Consider the following 25,609-nt stretch of genomic DNA (forward strand, 5'->3'; position numbering starts at 1 on the left):
GAGCAGGTGGTGACAGAGGAGGGATTTGGGAGATGGGTAAGGGACAGGGGCGGGGACAGCTCCAGCGACACCTGGGAAAGGAGAGCCCGTGTGGTTCCCGTCAGGATCCAGGCTGGAAGCGCCATCGTTCCAGCCCACGGGGACCCAGCCCAGCTCCAAACTGGGAGCACAGGGCCCCTGCAAGGACAGGCCCCAGCCTCTGGGAATATCTGGGAATTCCTTAAACTCAGGGAGCCAGCCGGGGGCACAAAGCAGGCGTGGGGGTCACGGTGTGAAGAGGTAGAAGTTTATTGGAATATAAACATTCAGATAACCTGTAAGATAGAAAAAACCCAACAACAACATATACAGACACTTGTTGAAAGGAGACGTTGAGGTATTTATCCACCGCCTAGGCTATCACATTTGTTTTTATTTACTTATTTTATTTTTTTTTTTTTTTAAATAGGTAAGAAAAACTAGTAGCAAGGCTGCTGCAGCTGTTTGGAGAGGAGAACATCTGATCGCAGTCCCCCGGGAACGCGCCCGCGCAGCGGCCGAAAGGACTCGGTGTGACACGGCCACGCTGACCGCGGGAGCCGAGCGGGCACACGCAGCCCCCCGCTCACCCCGAGCCTGCCCCGCAGCCCCGCAGCAACGCTCGGGATGCCGCTCTCCCCCTGGAAGCGCCGAGGCTGCGCTGGGAGCAAGCTGGGGGTTTTTGGCTGCTCGATGCCGAGCCCGTGGCTGGTGCGCGGAGCTGGGGGGGAGGATGGAGCAACACCGCGAAGCGGAGCACTGCCCTCGGGAACGTCCTACTCGCAGCATCAAACCCTGAGTACTACACTGGGCTGGGGCGGCCCCCGCTCAGCCTCCCCCGCTCTGCTGCTGGTTTCCAGCACCCCGAACCCAAAGCCTGGCAGCTCAGCAGGAGACCCGCAGCTCAGGCTGCCGGGGCCAAAGCCAGGCTGAGGGAAAGGGTTAACTCTTCACAGTCTGGATGGTCCTTGTCACCCTGGGCTGGGAAAGGACCAGTTTATTGTTGCAGCTTATTTAACTGAGGTATCTGTTACGCTTCCCGACCTGATTCTTTCCCTGAATTGGATACAAAACAATCTGTTAGTCCCTGGCTAGTTCCAGTCTAGGTTGAGTAAAGCTTATAAACATTAATACTCTAGTAGTGTCCAAGCAGTTCAGTGATTCGAGTGCCTTTCTGTGCAAGAAAACACAACGTTAGCAAGTGAGACAAAGCAACCCCACCCCGGAGCAGCCTCTGCTCCCCAGGGCTGGGGAGCAGAGCAGAGGGAAAAGCAGAAAGTGCCCCAGTCCCACTCAGAGGAAACAGCCCCAACCCCGCCCCCGAATAAAATAAAAAAACAACCAAAGGAAAACAAAAAAAGGGGGGAAAAAAAAAATCATCTGATCGAGTCCCAGAGGCTGGAAAACCCTCCGGGAGTCTGCGAGGATGAAATGCCGTGGAGCCTGCGGGCTCAGCCCGGCCTCCCCCGCCGCCGGGGAGGGCACCGCTCCCTCTGGAGGCAGCTGGATGGGGCAGCTGGGAGCAGCATCCCTCTCAGGACATGTGCATTCCCACCTTCTGATCCCAGAGAGTCCTCAGGGCTGCGGGGGCAGGACAGCCCCTGGCCATGGCGTAGGAACCAGCACGGGGGCAGAGCCCAGAGCCGGGAGAAGCGAGGCCAGCGCACAGATCCAAGGGCCGAGACCGCTGCTGCCCTTTTCCCCGCTGTCCTGCCATGCACATGTCCTGGGATGATGCTGGAGCTCGGCTCCTGCTGGCCTGGAGGGTGGGGAAGCCACTGCTCCTTCGCTCAGCCTTGTTTGAACCTCCTGTCTTTGGTGATAGATTTAAAAGTGGAAACGGATAGAAGCAAACACAAAGTCAGCAAACCCGCCTATTAAACCCCCAAGCGATAGGATATGCCAATACTTCCTGAAGAGGTTAAAAAAGCCACCCCAACACAAACAAAACCAACCCAACAACAAGTACATATCTGAGGTATTTCATCTGCTCAAAAAAACCTGACCTGGGCCTGGAGCACGGGAAGGACGTCACCAGGGCGGGAGGGATGGGAGGGATATCACCAGGGCAGGGGGACGGGGCTGGGAGTGGCTCCGGGCTGGGGAAAGGCCACAGGGACACGGGGACAGCGCGAGGCCACCTGAGCTGCTGCTCCATGGAGCCAGGGAACTCCAGCTCTGCTTCCAGCCGGGGAGCCCAGGGAAAGGCTGAGGAGGGGCCGGATTCCCCGTGCTCTGCTTCTCCCCGCAGACAAAGGGGTCTCCCCTGCTCGAGCACAGTTTGAGGGGGTTTGTTCAGAGCCCCAAATCCCCCGTGGGTCACATTAACCACAGCACCTGCACAGGTGCCCAGCTGGGCTCCATCAGCACCCCCTGTGCTCAGCTCAGCCCTGCAGAGCTTCCAGAGCTGCCCCAGGGAGCCTGGGCCAACCCCGGTGACGCTGCCACAGGGGCGGAGGGGCAGGACACGGAGCCCCAGCAAGCCCAGGCTGTCAGTGTCACTGGGGTGAGCTCCTCAGGGGGTACAGGACACTCAGGGGCATCCAGGACTCGGCTGAACGGGATGGGTGAGGTGGCACCAGGCAGGACCGAGCAGCTGACGGTGCCAAAACCGAGGACAGGAGCAGCAAGGACGCTCGGGAGCCTCCCATGAGGACACAGCAGGAAGGGACACGAGCAGTTTGCCACGGGAGGATAGGGCCAGGCACGCCCCCGGCTCTCAGGATTGTCAAAACACGGAGTTGTGGGTGGGAAGAGCCCTCGTGGCCCCTGGTTCCAGGATTCCAGGAGTCCCTGCCCCAGCTCCGGCCCTTTCCCTGCCCTGGTGACGTCCCGGCCACGCCTGGACCCGCGGCCCTGGAGCCCATCCCTGATTGAGAAACGCCAGGTGTGCCCCCCCTCCACGGGAACACCACAAACCCTGTGAGGAGGAGGAGGAGGAACAAAGAGCAAAAGGGAGGAAGGAAAGGGGGGGAACGAAGTAAAAAATGCCGGACAAAGAGATGATGAAGGAAAACTCGCTGGCATGGAAAGGTTTCACCACTACCACCACCACCACCACCACCACCATCATCATCCTCCTGTTGCTGGCCAGCCATGAGAGCAGGTTCCTTGAGATGAGGTATCTGTGCACTCCTGCCCAGCTGCTTCGGAGCCGGCCGGGCTGGGACAGTGCCCGTCAGAGGGACCAGCTGGTGGAGGGCTCTGCGCCGGGCGTGCCCCGCGATGAGGTAGGGCTGGGGGAGCAGTGGGAGCTGCTGCTGCTGCTGCTGCTGCTGCTGCTGCTGCTGCTGCACGAGCTCTGCGGGCCCGAGCCGGCCAGGAGCTGCACCACGGGCTTCTGGGCAAACAGCACCCCTGTGGGCACACAGCGGGTCAGGGGCTGGCACGGCTGGGAAAAGGGAAGGCGTTCCCACCCCGTGGATCCCGTCCCGGCGGGGAGAGGCTCGGGGATAGGGCTTGGTGTGGCTCCGAGCGCGCTCCCGAGTCAGCGCTCCCTGGCACTGGAGCCTGGCACAGGGATGCTGTCCCTAAGGAAAACAGATCCCAAATGGCCTCTGCCTTCGGAGCAGGGAAGCAGCTCCCGCTGGGGTCAGGCCCAGGCAGGGCCAGGCCTCCCACTTGGGACTGGCCCAAGGATGCGCGGGTGGGACCTGCGGAGGGGAAACTGCTCCAGCGGAGCGCAGGGGACATTCCTGCTGGGAAAGCCGGGTGAAGCCCCTCCTTGGAGAAGAGGGATAATGCTCCTTCCTGCCAACACTGCCAGAGAGCTTTTAAAACCCTTCCCTCAGATTTTACAGCACTGACACCAAGCAAAGGAATCTCCTCTCCCTGCTGCGACTGAGCAGGGACCACCCCATCCCACCCATCCTGACCCCAGGAGGGCTCCCTCGTTCCCAGTTGGGCTCCCCCATTCCCAGTTGGGCTCCCCCATTCCCAGTTGGGCTCCCCCGTTCCCAGTTGGGCTCCCCCGTTCCCAGGAGGGCTCCCTCATTCCCAGGAGGGCTCCCCCGTTCCCAGGAGGGCTCCCCCATTCCCAGGAGGGCTCCCCCATTCCCAGGAGGGCTCCCCCGTTCCCAGGAGGGCTCCCCCATTCCCAGTTGGGCTCCCTCATTCCCAGGGGCTCCCCATTCCCAGGAGGGCTCCCTCGTTCCCAGGAGGGCTCCCTCATTCCCAGGAGGGCTCCCCGTTCCCAGGAGGGCTCCCCGTTCCCAGGAGGGCTCCCCCGTTCCCAGTTGGGCTCCCTCTTCCCAGGAGGGCTCCCTCGTTCCCAGGAGGGCTCCCCGTTCCCAGGAGGGCTCCCCCATTCCCAGTTGGGCTCCCTCGTTCCCAGGAGGGCTCCCGTTCCAGGAGGGCTCCCCGTTCCCAGTTGGGCTCCCTCATTCCAGGAGGGCTCCCGTTCCCAGGAGGGCTCCCCCATTCCCAGTTGGGCTCCCTCATTCCCAGGAGGGCTCCCCCGTTCCCAGGAGGGCTCCCTCATTCCCAGGAGGGCTCCCCCGTTCCCAGGAGGGCTCTCCCGTTCCCAGGAGGGCTCCCTCGTTCCCAGGAGGGCTCCCTCATTCCCAGTTGGGCTCCCTCATTCCCAGGAGGGCTCCCTCGTTCCCAGTTGGGCTCCCCCGTTCCCAGGAGGGCTCCCTCGTTCCCAGGAGGGCTCCCCCGTTCCCAGTTGGGCTCCCCGTTCCCAGGAGGGCTCCCGTTCCCAGGAGGGCTCCCTCGTTCCCAGGGGCTCCCTCGTTCCCAGGAGGGCTCCCCGTTCCCAGGAGGGCTCCCCGTTCCCAGGAGGGCTCCCCGTTCCCAGGAGGGCTCCCCGTTCCCAGTTGGGCTCCCTCATTCCCAGGAGGGCTCCCCCATTCCCAGGAGGGCTCCCCCGTTCCCAGGAGGGCTCCCTTGTTCCCAGGAGGGCTCCCCCGTTCCCAGTTGGGCTCTCTCACCAGCGTAGGTGGTGCCATTGATCTCCACGGACATGTTGATGCTGCCGATGCCGTTGGGGGACAGGTTCAACGCCGCCGCCGCCGAGTCGGCCTTGTCTTGTCCCAGGAAGGGAGGGAGGCAGAGTTAGAGGGCAAGATCCCATTCCTTAGAGGGCAAGATCCCATTCCCTGCACTCCCCAGAGGTGAGCACAGCCCCGCTTTTGTCGCCCCCTTTTCCACCACACAATGTCCACGTTCCAGAGCGGCTGTGGGCTGCCCCTGGATCCCTGGAAGTGCCCCCGGCCAGGCTGGATGGGGGTTGGAGCACCCTGGGATAGTGGCAGGTGTCCCTGCCCATGGCTTTGAGGTCCCTTCCAACTCAAACCATCCTGTGACAAGGCTACAAAGGTGCTGAAGTGCTTCGGTGAGGCCGGGAGCCCACTGGCATTTGGAATTCCTTCCCTGAGGGCCAAATTCCCATTCCCCTCCCAAGGAACACACCAGACGAGCCCATGTTTAACTCGCAGCTGGATTTTGGGTGGCTGGGAGCTGCTGTGGCTTGTTGTGCTAGGACTGCAGCAGCTCCAGTGGCCACTGGAGGGAGGGAAAACCCAGGGAATGCTCCATGAAAATCAGGATTTTCCTCCATATCCTCAGCCTGGGCAGCGATGGGCAGCTCGGGAAGCAGCAGCGCAGAGCAGGGGTTGAGTCTGCAGTGGTGGTTGAGGGGAGCTGAACACCAAACTGTTCCAGGAGCTCCTGAACCTCCACGAGGGTGAGCCTGGATTTTGGGATTGCTCCTCCACGGAGGGCAGCAAGGCCACACCCCCCTAAAAACGCCACATTATTAACACTGAACCTAAATGTTGTTATCAAGCCATGCTGTGCTTATCAACAGCACCTCTCAGAGCACCTCCCAAAGCTCCGTTGGATTTTTGTGGTGCAGTGGGGAAAATGAGGGCACAGAAGACACAGCCCTGCCCCCAGCCAGCTCACAAAGGTGGGGATCCCATGCCTGAATCCGCAGGGCCCAGCCCCTTCCTGTTTGTAGGGACTGCAGCTGTTCCCAGCGTTTGGATTTAGGAAGCCCGGGGTGAAAGCAAAGTGGGGTGAGAGGGAACGAACATCGCTGGATAAAACCCGTATCCCCTTCCACTGGCAATTTTGGTTTGGATGTGACATTTAGGTGGATGCAGAGCTGCCAGGAGCTGGGAATCCCAATCCCAGCTGCTGCTGCTGCTGGGTCAGAGGGATCTGCTTTGACCTTTCCCATCCTTATTTGTGGCCAAGCACCTCAAACCAAGAACAGCTCTTCCCTTTCTTCCAAGCCGTGCCAAACTTGCCTGGCCTTGCGCCTCCTCCCAAACCTGCAGCACCCAGGGGGCTGAGGCCTCTCATTTCCATGGATCAGAAGCTTTGGAGGAGGCAGCTGTTGGGGCTGGGGTTCTCCCAGCTCCGGGAGCCACTCTAGCCCAGCACGGACCTTCCCTTCTCCCAAAGCATTTCAGGAGAGCATTTCCCAGGCCATGAAAGCTGCCTGGATGTGACCTCCGGGCCCAGCCCTGCCAGCAGCTCTGCTCTGCCCTGGGGCTGTGCAGATGTGGCTGCAGATCACCTGCCCTGCTCACAGCCCTGAGCGCAGGCTCCTCACGGCCTGCTCATCCCAGTGCCTGGGAAAGGATTCCTGAAAGCTGGGCATCTCCCCCAGGCTCATCCCAACCCCTGGGAAAGGATTCCTGAAAGCTGGGCATCTCCCCCAGGCTCATCCCAGTGCCTGGGAAAGGATTCCTGAAAGCTGGGCATCTCCCCCAGGCTCATCCCAACCCCTGGGAAAGGATTCCTGAAAGCTGGGCATCTCCCCCAGGCTCATCCCAACCCCTGGGAAAGGATTCCTGAAAGCTGGGCATCTCCCCCAGGCTCATCCCAGTGCCTGGGAAAGGATTCCTGAAAGCTGGGCATCTCCCCCAGGCTCATCCCAACCCCTGGGAAAGGATTCCTGAAAGCTGGGCATCTCCCCCAGGCTCATCCCAACCCCTGGGAAAGGATTCCTGAAAGCTGGGCATCTCCCCCAGGCTCATCCCAACCCCTGGGAAAGGATTCCTGAAAGCTGGGCATCTCCCCCAGGCTCATCCCAACCCCTGGGAAAGGATTCCTGAAAGCTGGGCATCTCCCCCAGGCTCATCCCAACCCTGGGAAAGGATTCCTGAAAGCTGGGCATCTCCTCCAGGCTCATCCCAGTGCCTGGGAAAGGATTCCTGAAAGCTGGGCATCTCCCCCAGGCTCATCCCAACCCCTGGGAAAGGATTCCTGAAAGCTGGGCATCTCCCCCAGGCTCATCCTAACCCCTGGGAAAGGATTCCTGAAAGCTGGGCATCTCCCCCAGGCTCATCCCAGTGCCTGGGAAAGGATTCCTGAAAGCTGGGCATCTCCCCCAGGCTCATCCCAACCCCTGGGAAAGGATTCCTGAAAGCTGGGCATCTCCCCCAGGCTCATCCCAACCCCTGGGAAAGGATTCCTGAAAGCTGGGCATCTCCTCCAGGCTCATCCCAACCCCTGGGAAAGGATTCCTGAAAGCTGGGCATCTCCTCCAGGCTCATCCTAACCCCTGGGAAAGGATTCCTGAAAGCTGGGCATCTCCTCCAGGCTCATCCCAGTGCCCGGGAAAGGATTCCTGAAAGCTGGGCATCTCCCCCAGGCTCATCCCAACCCCTGGGAAAGGATTCCTGAAAGCTGGGCATCTCCCCCAGGCTCATCCCAACCCCTGGGAAAGGATTCCTGAAAGCTGGGCATCTCCCCCAGGCTCATCCCAGTGCCTGGGAAAGGATTCCTGAAAGCTGGGCATCTCCTCCAGGCTCATCCCAGTGCCTGGGAAAGGATTCCTGAAAGCTGGGCATCTCCCCCAGGCTCATCCCAACCCCTGGGAAAGGATTCCTGAAAGCTGGGCATCTCCCCCAGGCTCATCCCAACCCCTGGGAAAGGATTCCTGAAAGCTGGGCATCTCCCCCAGGCTCATCCCAGTGCCTGGGAAAGGATTCCTGAAAGCTGGGCATCTCCTCCAGGCTCATCCCAGTGCCTGGGAAAGGATTCCTGAAAGCTGGGCATCTCCTCCAGGCTCATCCCAGTGCCCGGGAAAGGATTCCTGAAAGCTGGGCATCTCCTCCAGGCTCATCCCAGTGCCTGGGAAAGGATTCCTGAAAGCTGGGCATCTCCCCCAGGCTCATCCCAACCCCTGGGAAAGGATTCCTGAAAGCTGGGCATCTCCCCCAGGCTCATCCCAACCCTGGGAAAGGATTCCTGAAAGCTGGGCATCTCCCCCAGGCTCATCCCAGTGCCTGGGAAAGGATTCCTGAAAGCTGGGCATCTCCCCCAGGCTCCTGCAACTGCTGCCTGGACAGAGCTGTTGCCTCCACCATCAGTTAAGGGGGTGCAAGTTCTGTGGGGGTGGGAGTCTGTAAATCATCCAGAATTCCCTCACAACTGAAACGCCCTCCAAGAATCACCCAGAACTCCTTCACAACTGAAATACCGCCCACAAATCGGGCCCTGAGTGACCTCCTGTGCTGGACACAGGGGTCAGGGGGGTTGGACCAGCTTGGAGCTTTGGGAACACGGCAGAGATCCTTCTGAATCCGGGCTGGATTTGGATTAGCCGGAGAATAAACCCAGCAGGAAAACCCAACAAAACCACTTGAACACCTCCGTGCCGTGCCCTCTGCCCGGGATGATGCCCCAGCCTCTGTGTGTGTGTGACATTCCCGGCTGGAAGCCCGTCCCTCCCGGCTGCCCCGCAGCTTTCTGCCCGCTGTGCCTCACCCTTGCCGTTGATTTTGATCTTCATGGGGATCTGCCGGGCCATGCTGAACAGGTTGCGCTGCAGCGCCTGCTGCACCAGCCGCTGCTCCTCCTCCGTCATCCGCGGCACCTTCTTCTCCGGGGGCTCTCCCGCCTCCAGCCTCTCCCTCAGCTGCTCCAGGGTGGCCGTCCTGGCCGCCACGGTGGCCTGCTGGCCGGCCAGGGTCACTGGCACGGCGATGCGGTTTGGCATGGGCACGGTCAGGGGCACCCCGTCGCCTGGGGAAGGAGGGGTCACTCAACACCAGCACTGCAGCCAGTCCCAAGCCCCTGCTCCCACATCCCCGTGGATACCATGGAAAGCACCAGCACAGCCGTGCTGTTTGCCCGGCTGGGGCGGGAGGAGCTGACCTTTCCTGACGGCCGCGGCCGGCGACACCCGGGGGTTGCTGGTCCCGCTGCCCGGCGCCACGCCGATGATGGGGAAGCGGATTTTGGGGGGGGACAGCAGGGAAGGAGGCCCCGGCGTGGAGGGCGAGTAGCTGAACAGGGAGGAGCTGTAGCTGGGCCGCCGCCCCTCGCGCCGGTTGCCGTCGATGGCGGCCTGGAGCTCGGCCGGGGAGCTCAGCGACTTCTTCTCACACTCGTAGGCGTAGAGGTACTTCATGTACCTGGGGAGAGGGACAGGGCTCAGCGCTGCAGGGAACCACAGCAACGAGCACTGGGGCAGGCAGACGCGTGCCAAGGCCCTCAGCAGATCTGGGGGCTCTGGAGTTCGGGGGTGAAGCACAGCTCAGCCTGGATGCGCTCAGTGTTACACAATTACCTACTACTGCTGCCACGAGGGCAGGGAAGAGTCACCCAGAACTCCTTCACAACTGAAATCTCCTCACAGAATCATCCAGAATTCCCTCACAACTGAAATACCATCTGTAAATCTCCCAGAATTCCCTCACAACTGAAATATCCTCACAGAATCATCCAGAATTCCCTCACAACTGAAATACCACCTGTAAATCTCCCAGAATTCCCTCACAACTGAAATATCCTCACAGAATCATCCAGAATTCCCTCACAACTGAAATACCCTCACAGAATCATCCAGAATTCCCTCACAACTGAATTATCTGCTATAAACCACCCAGAATTCCCTCACAACTGAAATCTCCTCACAGAATCATCCAGAATTCCCTCACAACTGAAATATCCTCTATAAACCACCCAGAATTCCCTCACGACTGAAATACCCTCTATAAACCACCCAGAATTCACTCACAACTGAATTATCCTCTATAAATCTCCCAGAATTCCCTCACAACTGACAATCTGAAATCCTAAGATCCAAGATCTCGGACCACAACACTTTAATCCAAGGAATTCTGAGGAATTACCCCTGTCCAAGGCATCTGTACTGAGCAGCACCAAGCCTTACCCCCTTGGAGGAGTTTTGGGCCACAGGTTTGCAGGAGACCCAGCCTGGGGGAACGGTGAGGAGCTTCCCTCTCTGGGGTCCTAAAATCTCCCCTAAAAACTGAGTCTCCACAGGAGCTGGGAGTGCATTCCCAGCCCTTCATTGCTAAGGCACAGCTTCACTCTGTTCAATTGTACAGGGACTTCACTTCCACCAGTCTTTTCCCTCTGCTTATTCCACTTTTTCTTCCCCAATCCTGCGCTTGCAGGTCAGGAAACCAATCCTTACAGGAAGGAGGTGCTGAATTCCCGATTCCCAGTGCTAGCAGACACTAAATCACCAGGAGGAGCCCCCTCCTCACTGTGCCAAGAGCTCCTCTTGGGAGGGACAGACAGGGCCCTGAGGGGGCAGAACGGCCGGGGATGGAGGGAGGGGCAGGAGATGGGAATTCCATGCAGGAGATGGGAATTCCAGGCCTTCCCAACTCACTGCGTGCGCAGGGTGAAGGCGGCGCTGGTGATGGAGGTGGGAAGGTTAAGGCCTTTGGTGATCTCCCTCCAGATCTTCTTGTTGATGATCTCCACCAGGCCGCCCTTCTCGGTCACCAGCTTGTAGAGCATGTAGAGATCCAGGATCTGCTTGGCCATGATGGGGATCCGGTTGATGGGAGTTCCTGCGGGGGAGAAAAGGAGCACAGAAAGGATGGAGTCAGGGATGGCAAGACGCTGAGGGAACGGGCAGCTTGTGGGGGGGGATCCATCTCTCTCCTAACAGGGAATTCAGGGAATTTGCAGCCTGGCTCGAGGCCTCTCCATGGATGAGTAAATGAGGCAGGGGAGAGCAGCCACAGGGCACGGCCTTTCCGTGGAAAACCCTTTCCTGTGGGCAAAGGGAATGACCAGACCAATAAAAACCTGCGGCTCCCGAAATAGAAAGAGGGGAAGTTGGGACTATTGAATCCGAGGCACAAAGGAATCAGTTTTATGAGCTCAGGGTTAAAACCCTTGGATAAAAATCCCGGCTGTGCTCGGGGAGGGGCTGAGCAGCTCCTGGTGGTTCAGCTTTCCCAGGATGTGCTGTGCTGTTTGCCTGGGAACAGCAGAACCGAGGGAATTGGCACCAGAGAACACCTCTCCCCCATGGAGACACAACTCCAGCTTCCCTCACACTTGGAACAACCTGGAGAGGTAAAGGCTGCTCCTTCCCCTGCTCACACAGAGCTTCCAGCCTCCCACTCCTTTTCCCTGAACGTGCTCCCAAACACTTCCCTGATGAGGCCACGGCAGCTCTGAGCATCCCAAACCCAGGTCCTGCTCCACCCTTCCCACTCAGTTTTGTCATATTTCAGGTTAACGCAGAGGAAAATCTGATTTTTAACCCGTCAGTGTCCCTTTGGCAGCACCTGAAAGTGCTAAAGCCCAAACTAACGAGATTTAGGCACGGAGAGGAAGAAGGAATAAAGAAAAGCTGATGTGGCAGAGCTTTTATTTGGCCTGGGAAAACTCTGTCCTGGATCAAAGGGCCGCCCAGCCCAGGGCAGCATCCTGTCCCCACAATGGGCAGCCCGACCCTGGCAGGAAGGCTTGGGAAGGGGGGCAGGGACAATTATGGAATCCCCAGTCCCAAGGGGAGGCCGGTGCCACTGCTGGCAGCCCCGGATCCCCCCGGTGCCCCGCACGGAGCCGTTTATGGCCCTTATAAACGGGCTCATTCCGTGCACTGAAAGGAGCCCGGCCCTGCAGCTGTCCTCATTACCCATCCACGGGGGATTTTTTTCCCTGCCTTTTCTTTGGGAAGCCTGTTAGGCATTAGCTCGTGCTGCCGATTCCCACAGGTTAACGAGATGCTGGATAAAACAGCCCATTTTGTGCAGCTTTAAAGGGCTGAAAACCCTGCCGACTCAAAGCATCCAGGAGCAGCTTGATCAGGTTTCCTTCCATTTACATCAATCCCATCCTCTTCTCCCATCCGAGCAGCCCTTCCCTGCCCACGGAGCGGTGATCCCACAGCCTGCAGCACATCCCCTTCCTGACCTCAGGGGTGCAGATCCCTGAAATCCCTGATTTCGGGAGCACACAGGGAATTCCAAACCCTCCAAACCCCCTGTGGCTCCATCCCAAAAATCCTGGGTTTGCTCTGTTTTTTCCCCAAGCCTCCATTTTGTGTCGGGGTGTCGTGGCGGCCCGGGAGCAGGGTGACAGCGGCACGGCATCCCTGGGAATCAGGGAATGATCAAGTTACCGGCCCGAGCTGTCACTCATCAGCTGAGCCAGGCAGCCGCAGGGAAAACAGGGAAATATTTCCTTCCAAAGCCTCCAGGAAGAGCCAGGGCTGGGGTTTACACCCCAAAACACCCCTTCTTTCAGTCATTAACCAGAGCAGCAAAGCCTTCGCTCGGCTGGAGGGGGATGAAGCCCCTCTCCCCCCACTCAGAGCCACCCGAGTTTCCCCAATCCAATGGAGGGAACAGCATTAACTTGCCCAGCAGGGACTTTCATCCCGATGGAGAGTGAAAGGGAAGGCCCACGGATAAGGCTCAGCTGCTCACACAGAATTATTGACAAATACCTGCCCCTTCACGTCGCCCATCTCACCCTTCTCCAGACTGCCCCAGCTGAGCAGCTGGGGAAATGCACAGATCATTAATCCAGATTCACCTGCATCAGCAGGGAATAGAGGCTGAACACCTCCTGGGAGCTGCTCCCAGCTGGAGCAGGGACAGTGACAAACCCTGAGCTCTCCGAGGCACCTCAGCAGCCCTGGGACACCTTCCCTCGCTCAGCTTTGCTTTCAAACAGGGCCGAAGTGCCCTGAAATTTCATTTATAAACCCAGTTAAACAGGGATTTATAGAGAAACACACACTTAGAAACTCGGCTGAACAGGGATTTATAGAGAAACACACACTTACAAACTAAGCTAAATATGTTTAGATTGAGAATAGAAATTTACCCACTGAGATAAAACCTCGAGTTTGGTTTTGCTGCCCTCCACACACATAAAATTTCTTTGTACAGCTGAGAAACTCTACAGCAGGGACAGGACTGCTCCCATCCTGCTGGAATAATTCCATTTTCCATGCTTCCCTACCGCACTGCCCCAAGTACCACCCCACGGGTCCAGCAGAGAGCGAGTCGGGGTTCGGGCCCTGCGAATTCCCGGTGTTTTCCAGAGGGATCGGTGCCTCTCCTCCCCCAGGCCTGCCTTTATTGGAAACCCCGACAGGAAGGGCTGAAAGCCGAGAAGCCTGGGCCCAGCGGATCCTGTCCCTGTCAGGGGCCATGATGGATTACTGTCATCTGGCAGCACCACGATTAATGATCCCGGGGTCAGGGGGCAGAATTCCAGAGGGAAAGGTCAGCAGCCGGGGGCACAGCGCAGGACTTGTTGCCTTTTGATGGCAAACTCGTTTTACTGTACTTCCAACCTCCTGCCCTGAGCCCTGCCCGGCTCCGAGAGGGAGAGGAAGATCCTCTTCTCCCAGCTTCCCTGGAAAACAACTTCTGCTCCCTTCTAGCAGAGCCCCAGCTCCGTCACCGGGCTCATGGCAGCCAAACGAGGGGCACAGGGAGGCCGTTCCCCCTGGGCAAGGGGAGATGCAGAGCTGATAAACACGGAAGGGGAAAGCAGAGCCACCCCACGGCCCACGGGCTCCTGGCTTGCTGAGGAGAAACGCAGCCACAACCTGGATTTCTGGAATTAAGGCATTCCCTGGAGGAAGGCTGACTGGAGCCATAAACATCCCTGGCCTTGGAGGGAATTCCTCCCCTTCCAAAGCCTCCTCTGTTCCAGGCAGACGGATCGGGAGCCTCGGGGGCTTCTCCGGAGAGGCCTCAGTGTCCCCTCTGCTCGGAAAATCTGCTGGAATTGCAGCCTCCCAGAGCTCCTGAGGGGGCTGAGGAGGGTGTGAGCCCCAGGAAAGCCTGGAACGGCTGGGTTTACCCAGGAAGCAGCTCCTGGAGAAGAGAGTTGGCTCTGCTCGGCCTCGCCGAGGGATTCGCTTTGGCCCATCCTCTTCCTCCCCATCCAACACCACTCCAGGGCGTTGTTTTCCTCTTCTCCATCCTCCCTTAGCCGAATTTCGGAGCCAGACCTCCACCTGGAGGTGCAGACTGAGGACAACTGCCCCAAAGGCGGGTTTTAACCAAACTCCAGGCAGTTTTAGGGGTTTGCTCGGCTTTCCCTGCCGCTCTCCCCACACAGGGATTTCCCCACCACCCAGCGGCCTAAGCCACGACTTGTCCTGCACAAAGGGCCCTTAATCACACCCAGCCCCTGCAGCTCTGCTTTCCCAACCACCTCCCACTTTCCCTCTCCGATTTCCTCGCAGGAGTGTCCATTTTACAGCAAGGAACAAAGGAGGTGAGAATCCCAAGCGCTTAAATGGCATTTAAATGGCAACGAAATGTGCTCTGGAGTGAAAAACAGGCACGGAAAAAAGACATTTTGGAAGCTGCGACATGTACCAGGTAAATAAAAAGCTGCTCTTCCCACTCTAAATATGCTCAGAGGAGAAATTGTATCAGGCAGCCAAAAGGAACAGGTTTTCCCCAGGAAACTGGGAAAGTCCACAGGGATTTAAAGTAATATCGAGCCAAATCTTGAGGGGAACAGAACTCTGTGTTTCTCTGAAGGGAGGCACAGTAATTCCGTGGGGTGTGTGATCTCGCAGCTAAACAGAGGGAAAATTCACTCCACAGCAGCAAATCAGCTTGGCTCCCGCGCTGCCTCAGCTCCTCGTTTGCCCAAATCCCTCTCCAGGGCCAAATCCTGGCTGCTTCAGGGCTTCAGCCCGAGTTTTATGGGGTTTGGCTCTCCAGAGCCGGGATGAAGAGCCCCTCTCTGCTCCCTCAGTGCCACAGCTGATTCGGCCTGTCCAGGCAGGGCATTCCCACCATTCCCACCTCCCAAACAGGGAGTCAGCACCCGATCCGGGAGCCTGCAGCCCATGAGAGCCCATCCAGGGGGAGATCAATCAGCCTCGGGGGGACAGGAGGCCACCTCTTATCTGCTGCCCTTCAAAGGGGCTGCCCTTATCAGATTGCAGGGCCTGATGGGCACCAGTGCCCAGCCACGGCCCCTGATCCTGCCCTGGATCCCACGGAGAGCTGCAGTCCCTGATCCCATGGGGAGCTGCAATCCCTGATCCTGCCCTGGATCCCATGGGGAGCTGCAATCCCTGATCCCATGGAGAGCTGCAATCCCTGATCCCACAGGGAGCTGCAATTCCTGATCCTGCCCTGGATCCCATGGGGAGCTGCAATCCTTGATCCCATGGGGAGCTGCAATCCCTGATCCTGCCCTGGATCCCATGGGGAGCTGCAATCCCTGATCCCACGGGGAGCTGCAATCCCTGATCCCACGGGGAGCTGCAATCCCTGATCCCATGGAGAGCTGCTCTCCTGGCCCAGCTGGGCCAATCCATTCCCCGGCTCCGATCCCTCTGGCAGATGTGGAACCCCTGCCTGCAGCTTTTCCATAGGTGTGGCCTCGGGCGATCAGGGATCCGCTGCCCTTTTCCAGGCAGGGAGAGGCAGAAACAGCCCAGGGGAGCTGCAGGCTCGTCCCTCAGCGCTGAGCCACCTCTGCTGCACCTGACAAACGATGCTGAAGTTGAGGTGGGGAGCCCCAGCTCAGAAAGGACCCGGGAAGAGCAGGATTCCAGGCTCAACATCCCACTTTGGGAAACAAGGGCACCGTTTAACGCCTCGGCCTCCGGGGGAAGTGAGAACAAAGCCCCTCTGAGCCCATTACTCAGCTCTGAGCAGCCACACCCGGACCGGGATCCTCGGGTGCAGCTGGAATCACCCGAACCAGCCACACAAAGGTGGATGCAGAGCAACACCATCCCATAATTCCCAGGGAATTCCTGGTAATTCCGGCCAACCCCGTTTCCAGGCAAACATCTGAGCTGCTCCAACACCCTTCACCCCGACTAAACCCAAACCAAAGCTCCTCTAAGCCAGGACCAGGCAAACTCCTCACTCTGTTTTCCCATTAATTACTTCCAGTGTGATTGTCCTTTGGAGCTACAGCAATATTCCCTCTAACCCACCATTTCCAGCTGCTTAAAGGGATGATTCATTATCTGATTTTGATGTTTCCTTTCCCAGGAAAGGGATGGTTTCTTTTCTTTTTACATCTTTCCAAAGGGGAGGTCCCAGGCTCTTTCCAAATTAGAGAAAAAAATTCTCCTGTCTGCCTGTGAGGAATGTTTTGTTTTATAAAAAAAAAGGGGAGAAAGTTTGGGTTTTATGGGAAGGAGCTGCTGAAAACTTCTTCTAAATAATTGGAATTTGCAGGTAAACTCCCCCAAAATACCAGCTGATGGATCTGGTGGAGGGTTTTTGTTCACCTGGGCGCTTCAGGTGGATGAGCCAGGCATTCCCTGGAAGAGATTTTGGGATGCTGCAGCCCCAGAGGAGCTGGATTCACACTGGCTGGAGATCCCAAGTGCCCAGCTTTGCCCCTGTTCCCATCCCACCACCACTTCCAGGGGTGCAGGTACAGGGAATGGTGGATTCCCTGCTCTGAAAGGCTCCAGCAGAAAGCAGGAATGCAAACCAGGACAGCAGCTCCCTCGAGAAATTAAGGAAAAAGCCATTCCTGGCTCTTTGGGACCATGCAGGAGACACCTCTGCAGTGCTCCAGGGGGGGTTTTCCATGCAGAGCTGCTCAGGGCAGCGCTGGCTGCAGCACAGGGAGCGGGGCAAAGGAAGGGATTTATGGCCACTGATGTCCCACTGGAGAACACCGATCCAGAGGCAGGATCGGCAGAGCTGAGCCATCCCAGAGGTTTTGTGAGGGTTTCCTGAAGGCATGGACACAACAGCTTCCCTCGGAAGGTGCCTTTCCCAGCACAGCCCCGAGCTGTGCTCCACTGGGATGCCTGGCGTGGATCCTCCCAGGCACGGGGCAATCCCACCGCTCCAAAGGGGAAGGTGCTGAGGACATGAGGCTGCCCATCTGTCAGCATTCCAACTGTTTGAGCCATGGAAAAGATGTGGGGACAGTGGGGACACAGCAGCCTGGCCTGGGAGGGACAATGGGCACACACCAGCCTGGCCTGGCAGAGGGACAGTGGGGACACAGCAGCCTGGCCTGGCAGAGGGACAATGGGCACACACCAGCCTGGCCTGGCACAGGGCAATAGGGACACGTGTCCTGCTCTGCCCCAGCCCCGCTGTGCCACCCTCCCTCTGCCCACATGCCCCTCCCTCTCCCCAGCACGTCCCAGGAACAAAACCCCACAAAGGCCGTCTCCAGCCTCCCTCTCCGTCCCCTTCCCTCGTTATCGCTGCTCCAGGGCCGTTTTATCGCCGGCAGCTGTGGCTGTGGGGACGGCCCGCTGTGCCGGGACCTGCACATTTGATCTGCATTAGGGCCGTTTCATGGCTGCCCCGTTCCCAGGGGCATTCCCAAAGCAGCACAGCCAGCCCAGCCTTTTCATCCCTGCAGCCCCTGTGAAATCTCCCATTTATCTCTCCTGCCGGGCTGGGCTCAGCTCCTGATCCGTGCCCCAGCTCCTCCTGGACGACAGCGAATCCCCGTTTTTACAGCGGGGCTGTTTTATGGGCAGAGCTGCTCTGCAGCCCCTCAGACACGAGGTGCAAATTGAGCAGCTCTTCACACGTCCTGGCTAAAAACCACTTTGCTCTCAGGAGCGAGGAGCTGGGTTTGGGGGTTCTTTGGGAACAAGGCAGCTCTTCAGCCTTGGACTGGAGCATGGGGGTGAGAAGTGAAGCCTCAATCCTTATCGTCGTGCCAGGATAGCTCCCAAAACAGCCACAGGGGGATGTCCACCCGCTCCCTGCCACCCAAAACCCTGGGAAGAGCAGGAACGGGAAAAATGGGCACAGAGCTGCTAAAAAAAAATCCATGCCAGGTGAAAATATTCCCTTTTGGATTAAGGACAGAGGAGGAGCCACCTCCCCCAGCTCAACACACACCGCCCAGTTTTCCCGTCAAGCTGAAGAAACCGGGCTCCCTGAATTCCGTAAATCCAAACACTCCCGGCTCCTCTCAGCTCCTCCCTTTCATCACCACAGCCTTCCAGCAGGCAGGAAAAAAGGGAGTCTCCAGCAAACAAGAGGCCAGCTGATTAAAAGCTGCACTCCTCCAGCTGGTGACCGGCTCAGGGCCGGCCCCGGGAGCGCGCTCACGATCAATAATTAACAGGGAAGAGGAAGGAGACACTGGAGCACGGAGCAGATTTCTCTGCAGGCGGCTGGAGGTGTCCAGGGCTGCCCATCCCACCCCGCAGCTCGTGCTGCTGGCAGCCCCCACAGGTGGGCTCCGAGGTGAGGGTCTGCAAGGGAATGGATTCATCCTGCTCTGCCTCACTCGTGGCGTTCACATGAATGCCACTCACCCCTCTTCTGCATGAAGATGAAGAGGTCGTCCAGGAATTCCTTCCGCTCGGGATCGCTGTCCAGTTCATAGAGCTGCAGGGGAAACAAACCAAGATGAGGGCACAAATCCAGAGGGAGACAGAAAACAGAGGGATATTGGCTTCTTCCAGGGGGTGTTTGCACTGCAAGGGTGAAAGGAAAGCACAGGGAGAGGGGAACAAGGAGAGGCTCCTGAGGAACTTGGCGGCCACGGCTGTGACAGGGACGGCTTGAGGACCCTCGTTCAGCCCCTCGGGAACTCATCCAGGCACAAAGCCTGGCATCCCGAAGGGAACAGGATTCCCAGAGCCCCTCAGGCTGGCAAAGATCTGCAGGATGATCAAAGCCAACCTTCACCTCAGCTAAGGGGCTGGAGCAGGGGTTGAAGCCACCTGGAAGCAAAGGGACAGAAAGGATGGAGGTGAGCTGGGGAGGACGAGGACACAGCCAGAAGGGAGGTGACAGCGGTTTGGGACACATCAGTGGCACCTTTGTGGCACCAGGGAGGTCAAACTTCTCGGCAGCTTCTCCTGCACTCCCAGCTCCCTCCCTCAGGGATTGTCACCTAAGTGCCAAAGCCCCGGCGGGAGGAGATGAAAGGACAGAGCTTCCCTGTGTGCCTGGCAGTGCCTCCAAAGAAACCAAAAAGCCCTCAGAAACACCAGAGACCAGCCCAGAGTCAGTTTGCTGAAGGAATAATTTTTACCAGCAGGCTTGAAACCCCCAAATAATTCAACTCGAGTTCCCCAGGCAGTGCTTCCCAAAAGAGAGGGGCTGTGTGTGAGCGTTATCCCTGGGTTCTTCAGAGGGGACGGGCACAAGTGTCACCCCACAGCCACTGCTGGGACAGCAAATCCCAATTTGCACCTCTCAGGAGTCCTGTGAGGCCAGGAAGGGACAGGCTGGAGCCAGGCTCTCCCTGGGACCCAGGGGAACACACAACGAGACAGTGCTGGAGGTGAGGAATTGAATTCCTTCTCCTGGAACAATCCTGTGCTGCTCCACGGGAATTGTTTTTCGCTGGTTGTAGCCCCTCTTGTGGAGCAGCTCAACAGCAAAGAATCCTTGGGAAATCTGCATTTCGGCCTCTCTGTGGGCACTGCAACCACTTGGTCCAAAAAACAGGGGTTTTGGGGCTGAATTCCTGCGAAGCTCTGGGAAGAGCGGAGGTGCCTTCAGTTTAAATGGAATTCCTCCGGCTGCTGTGACACGTTCAAATCCACGAGCACAGCGTTCCAGAGGGAAAACGTTCTTCTCCCAGCTGGAGAAAGCCTGGACAGAAATTTTTCAACGCCCGAAGTCTGGCTGTTAATTCTTAGTTCAAATTATATCCCAGTGCAAGGCAACAAACCATGAACTCCTACAGTTTTCCCACAAATTCCCTACAGTGAGGGCTCTGTGGTCACCCTCTGCCACGGATCGGGGGATCAGGATTCCCCAAATCCCCCCTTCCCCAGGTCCCCATGACCAGACCGACCTTGGCAAAGTCTCGGGAGATTTCCCTTCCCCGGCATCCGTCGCCTTCGTCGCTCCAGGTCACGCTGCCGTTCTGGGGAGGGAAAAACAGCAAAGGATGGAAAGGATTCCCAAGGAAAAGCTGTGGGGACACTTCCAGAAGGCTTGGAAACGTGCATTTTTACGCACAAACACACAGGAAAGCAGCTGCTGGCTCGGCCCAAGGTGGCAAGAAAGGTGTCTGCATTTGTGCTTTTGTCACAATGCAGTTCCTTGGGATCTCTCACACAAAATGGGAATTTTTCACCTCCCATTCCACCTGCCAGCCACATTCCCTCCCCTCCCGAAGGGAAGGATGCCAATTCCTCCGTGGCTCTGCTGGAATGAGGTCCAGCACCTCAGAGGTGCTGCTTCTTTTGCTCCCTGTGCCCACCTTTTTTCCAAGGGCACATCCCAGAGCCCCCGTGAAAGGCATCACCCTTCCTTCCCACACACCTGGAAGAGCCCTGCCGTGCTCCCCACGCTTCCCAACAAAACCAGGAGCAGAAGGAGGGCAATAATCCCTCTGGAAAGCTGCTTGCCAGCCTAGGGACCCTGACTCCCGGGAGGATGTGGATTTTCCCCAGAGAAATGGAAAGCTCAGCTTTGCTGGATTAAGGTTCATTAAAAGGATTAGTCTGGTTAGGCCCTATTCCACTTGGGAAATTGGCATCCTGGAATGGTCACTAAGGGCTGGGAACCAGCAGCTCCAGCTGTAGGGAAGGCCAGGATGATCCTGAAATAAATCCAAGCATCCTGAAAACACCAACTCCACAAAAATCCCAGTCCAACGTATGCTGGAAAAAGGAAGGAAGAGGCAAACCCACCCTGCCAAACTCATGGAGAGGAAAGCTCCCAGCACCCCCAAAAGCACCTCCTGGGAATTCTGGAGGTGCTCCAGTAGCCGAAATCCTGGAGGCACACACTGAATGAGGAGGATGAGCAGCCCCGGCCGGGGCCGGGCACGGCTCCGTCGCTGCTCCCGAGGCCCGGAACGAGCTCCCTAACGCCTGCTGGTTCGGTTTGAGGCAGTAATTCCTGCTGGAAAGGCAATTACCCAGCCAGTGCCACCAAGGGAGAGACATTTAACGGGGGATTATGGCCACTTGTGGTAGGTCAGCTGCTTGCTGCAGCACATCAACCCCCAGCCCTCTCCAGGCAGGGATCCCAGGCTGGGGTTGCTCACAGGAGGATCCATCCCGCTGCCCTTTCTCCCCGAGCCTCTCTCTCTCTCCAGCAGAGATTAAACCCAAACAGGTTTTTGGCTGATTATGGAAGCATCCAGCTGCTCCTAAAGCCCCCAGGGACCAGTCACTGGGACCAAACCTAGGGAACAGTCGGAATGAGAGGCAGAGGAAGGAACAGGAGGCAGCGGGGATTTCCCACCCTGGACTTTCCACACTGCAAGGCTCAGGGATTTGTGAAGGTTCAGCTTTCTGACCCTTTCCTTTGGCTGCTCCCTGCCCAAGCTGGCACTTGGATATAAATCCAGAGGGCAGAGCTTGCTTCCACAGGGAATTCTGGTCGTGCTGAGAGCTTATTCCACTACATTTGAGGGCAGGGATGAGAAGGAAGAGGGGTGAAAGGAGACAATTCTCTCCTGCCAGTGGGTTTGAACTTGGGAGAATTCCCAGGAACAGAACTTTTAAAGGGCTTAAAGACTCCTGAAAAGTTAAACAGAACACATTTGGCTCGTTCTCCACGAAGAAAAAGGGTGATTAGAAAAAATGGCAGAGGGCAAGCAGAATAAATCCATCCCGCTTCCCACGGCTCCTCCCTGGGATCTCCCCCACACCTCCTGGGAAAAGGAGCTTACGGGGAGCTGAGGCCACCAGGCTTTGGCCATATGTCCACCAAAGCAGCAGGAATGGCCCTCACCTGGCGTGACACCGAGTGTCCCGAGCTGAGGGGCTCTGGGCAGCTGCAGCCCCCTCCTGCTGCGGCTGCGAGGGTTTATCCCACTTCCAGGGGGAAGGAGAGGGCTCCTCGCCCAACCCGGGGCAGGTGTGGGGTGCAGGGATGGAGCAGGGGCTGGCCTGGGGGCAGAGCAGGGAATGCCAGCCCAGCAGCAGGGAATCGAGCTGCACTGATCCATGGAACAGGCCCTTTCCCAGCAGGGACTCCAGCACTCCAGAGAGGTGCTCCAGATGCAGCACAAAATCCCTTGTGCCCAGCCAGAGAGCTGGGCAGGAGCCTGGGATCCAGCTTCCCTGCCATTCCCACTCGGAAAACCAAGTTCCTCCTCTGCAGGAGTGGCAGGAGAAATCCATATATCCCACAGGGAATTACAGACCTTCGGAGAAGCCAGGCAGGAGTGGCAGGAAGGAGCAAAGCCTGCTCAGGGAGGCCGGGAATTCCCTGCCCCGAGTCCTGCCAGTCCCTGCTGCCTCTGCATCCAGGGAAGTCGCTGGTGCGGGACAAGCGGCCCTCGGGATTTCTCTGCCCTCTCGCGGGAAAAGGTGCTGGAAGTGGCTCTGGATGTGCCCAAAGCTTGGATGCAGAGGCTGGCAGGGAAGGCTGAGGGGCTGGGAAAGGCTGCCCAGCTTTGCCAGGCTGCTGGCAGAGCCTGGAGCCCTCCCTGTGGCAGGGACACCTCGGACACCTCGGAGCCACCGGAGCCCCCCCGAGGAAGCTTCAGCAGCAATTATATCCAGCCCTATTTTGGGATTACTCCCTAACCACCTGGAATATCTGATTAGAGGGAAGCTCAGATGTCCAGAGCAATTTTGGTTTCCAATCCCAGGCCGGAGTTAACCCTGAGCTGCCGAGCAGATGGAGCAGGAGACCACAAACACTTCCCGTGCCCTGCAGGACAAACACCTCCCAGACAAGGGGAATTAAAACCTTCTGCCACGAAACCCAGACTCCTTCTGCACCTCCTCACTTCGGACAGAGGCTTCAGGCCAGGAATCTGCGGGAATACCCACCTGAAGGTCCAAGGAAACCCCTCCCCTGCCCCGTGGGTTGAATCAATGAAAAGGGACAGGGGCAGCAATTTCGGGATTATCAGGGAATCCACAGAAATTCCTTTTGTGGGCAGAGTTAAGCCTTAGGAAGTGAAACAGATGCTCTCAGAAAGAAAACTGTTGTAGTACAAACCCTGATAAGATCAGGGCTGCTGCCCCGAGCTGCAAGTTCTCAGGCACCGAGAGCCAAGGGGTAATTACTGCCCACACCAGCTCCCCTGGAATGGGAATCAACCCTTCCCAGCCTTCCTAATAACAGAGCTCAATTCAACAGCCCCCAGCTTCAAAGGCAGCCCTTGAAAACATTTTAGTGATTTCAGGAATGGCAGGGAGGATGGGGAAGGGAAGGGAAGGAAAGGGCTGCAGTTTAACCGATTAATTACCTTTTTTTATTAAGTTCCTTTCATGTGTTCCCATGACCAAACAGGAACCTGCTTCCTCATCCTTGAGGAAAAGCTGGGCTCTCTGAACGCCTCCTGCTCCCAAAGACTCAGAGGAATCCACCCAGACCTGATGCCAAGATCTGTGTGGGGTAGGAAGAGGGATCTCGGTGCCAGCCTGGAGTCATCGATTTACCCCCGAGTGAGAAGAACACAAGTGCAAGGAAACAACACATTCCAGCTCCTGCCTCCAGCCTGAACTCCTGGGAACTGGCACTGAAGGAGACAAGCTGCCACTATTGCTATAAATAAGTGTGGCACCTGAAGAAATCCTAAAGGGAGCCGGGATACAAACGAGATCCTTTTCCTGCCTCCAGATCCAGCCCCAGCCACTACCTCTAACTCACCTATGGAATCCTGGGGGTGAAGAGCTGGGGGCAATCCCCTGAACCTAAACCAGGGGTTTCAGGAGAAGCAGCAAGTGGCTTGGATGAAGAATTCAAGCAGAAGAAAAACCAGGTCTTTACTGTCAGCTGGGGACGAGGAATCTCCTCCCACCGCAGCACCAAAGGGAAAATACCCAGTGGCACACAAAAGGACTGAAAAATCCAACCCTGAACCAGGCCCTGAAACAACCACGGGGCAAAAAGCCCCGTGTGAGATGCCCCTTTTCCTCCCAGGGGACCTTCCCCCTCCTGGATTAAGGGGTCTCTCCTGAGCAATCCCGAGGCACATACCTCAGGTTATGGAATCCCAGCCGCTCGTTCCCGGGGCCTGCAGCAAAGGCACAGCAATTATTTTAAGCTGACTTATCTTAATAAACAGCGTGACCTCTGTGAAAGTTTAGGTCAGGCTTTTTCCCAAAGCAGTGCCCGCTTGGTTTCTGGGAAGCTGCCCCGAGACGTCCCCAAAAACGGGGGCACAAAGCGTTCCCGGATGCTCGGAAAAGGGCATCCAGAAGCAGCTGAGGCCTGGAAATCTGGGATTTATCCTCACATTCCCCACAGAACCGCTGGTGCTGGTGCTGCACCAGCCTCAGCAGGACGGGAAGAAGCGGCACCGAGCCCCTGCTTTTCCCAGGGAACAGCGGCATTCCCAGCAAACGGGAGCACCCACGGGATGAGGGCCCAGCGCCTCCCCAGCCACCCAACGCCACCTCTGACAGCCCTGGAGTCAAAGCCTCACTTTTCCCCATAGACAGGCAGCGCCCAGCGCCCTTTTCCAGGAGCTGGGATGGATTTCAGGGCATTCCAGAGGCTTGGAGGAGCAAACGGAGCAACCCCCCAGCAGCAATTCCTTCTCCTGGCCAAGCTCCTCCGCTCCCTGAGCTGACAGGATTCCCTGTGCCGTGAACTGAGCCAGCTCTTTTGCCTGCACCCTTGTCCTACAATGACTTCCTTGCCTGTCTGGGGTGGGGCTGAAGCGGCTTCGTTTTCCTGGTGGCTCCCAAATTTCCGCCACCTCCGTGTCCCAGGCAATCCCAGCCTCCCACTCCCAAGGGACATTTTCCCCCAAGGCTTCCAGAGGAGAAATCAAGTGACTTTTCCTCCCCCCCTCCCAGTTCCACGAGCACCGGGCGTTCTGCATGCCAGGAATACTCCTGGAGCAGGACTGCCACAAGAAGCTAAAAAGACGAATTCAGGAATAATTTTGGGAGCGAACTGGAGAATGCAGGCACTTCCCCGTTTTATCCCGGGTTTTCTGCCTGTTAAAGACAGGGAGGAAAGGATACAGCTCATCCCTTCGAAATATGCCTTGGAATTCAAAATTCCAGAGAATTAAGTGGCCAGCCCACAGCTCCCCACACAATCCTCCCCCTTTCCTGCCACGCCAGGGCCCTCTGCTTTATTCCCCACGTATCCCAGTGCTCCCCAGCTCTGAACTGGGAATCAGCAGTGCCACTTGGATCCAAAGCCACTCCACCTGCACCTGCTGTGCCAGGGGACAACGCTTTGGGACAAGGAGGGGACGTGCCCTTTTCCTGCCACCTTTTCCCACCACTTCCCAGAGCTGCCACAGCTCTTCCTTTATAACCCACTCCTGAACTCGGTGTCCATGGGTCCGATTCCCGCTTTTCCCTGCCTCCCCAGCAGATGAACACAGCAGCAAGAGTGGTTTTGTGTCCGTTTTTCCTGGAGCTTTGGGCACTTTGGGCTCCCAGGTGAACGTGGCCTGAACCAGGCTAAGCTGTGGCCCCCCAGAACACTCCATCAGCGCAGGAACGGGCCACAGCACACCACGCCAGCTG

The 25,609-nt window shown here is 57.7% G+C and overlaps 1 protein-coding gene across 1 annotated transcript in view; it reads right to left on the reverse strand.

The window, feature by feature from the left end:
* Window positions 1-264: 264 nt before the first annotated feature.
* Window positions 265-25,609, reverse strand: part of ARID3B (AT-rich interaction domain 3B) — a 29,391-nt gene continuing 4,046 nt past the window's right edge. Inside the window, exons 3-9 of the mRNA XM_039557615.1 lie at window positions 19,999-20,070; window positions 18,503-18,575; window positions 10,622-10,805; window positions 9,133-9,392; window positions 8,743-9,000; window positions 4,950-5,045; window positions 265-3,375 (exon numbers count right to left, since the gene is read on the reverse strand). Coding sequence (XP_039413549.1) covers window positions 3,197-3,375; window positions 4,950-5,045; window positions 8,743-9,000; window positions 9,133-9,392; window positions 10,622-10,805; window positions 18,503-18,575; window positions 19,999-20,070 — 1,122 coding nt within the window. The 3' untranslated portion in view covers window positions 265-3,196. The remainder of the gene's footprint in view (window positions 3,376-4,949; window positions 5,046-8,742; window positions 9,001-9,132; window positions 9,393-10,621; window positions 10,806-18,502; window positions 18,576-19,998; window positions 20,071-25,609) is intronic.

The sequence above is a fragment of the Corvus cornix genome, chromosome 10 (genome assembly GCF_000738735.6).
Source record: "Corvus cornix cornix isolate S_Up_H32 chromosome 10, ASM73873v5, whole genome shotgun sequence".
NCBI lineage: Eukaryota > Metazoa > Chordata > Aves > Passeriformes > Corvidae > Corvus > Corvus cornix.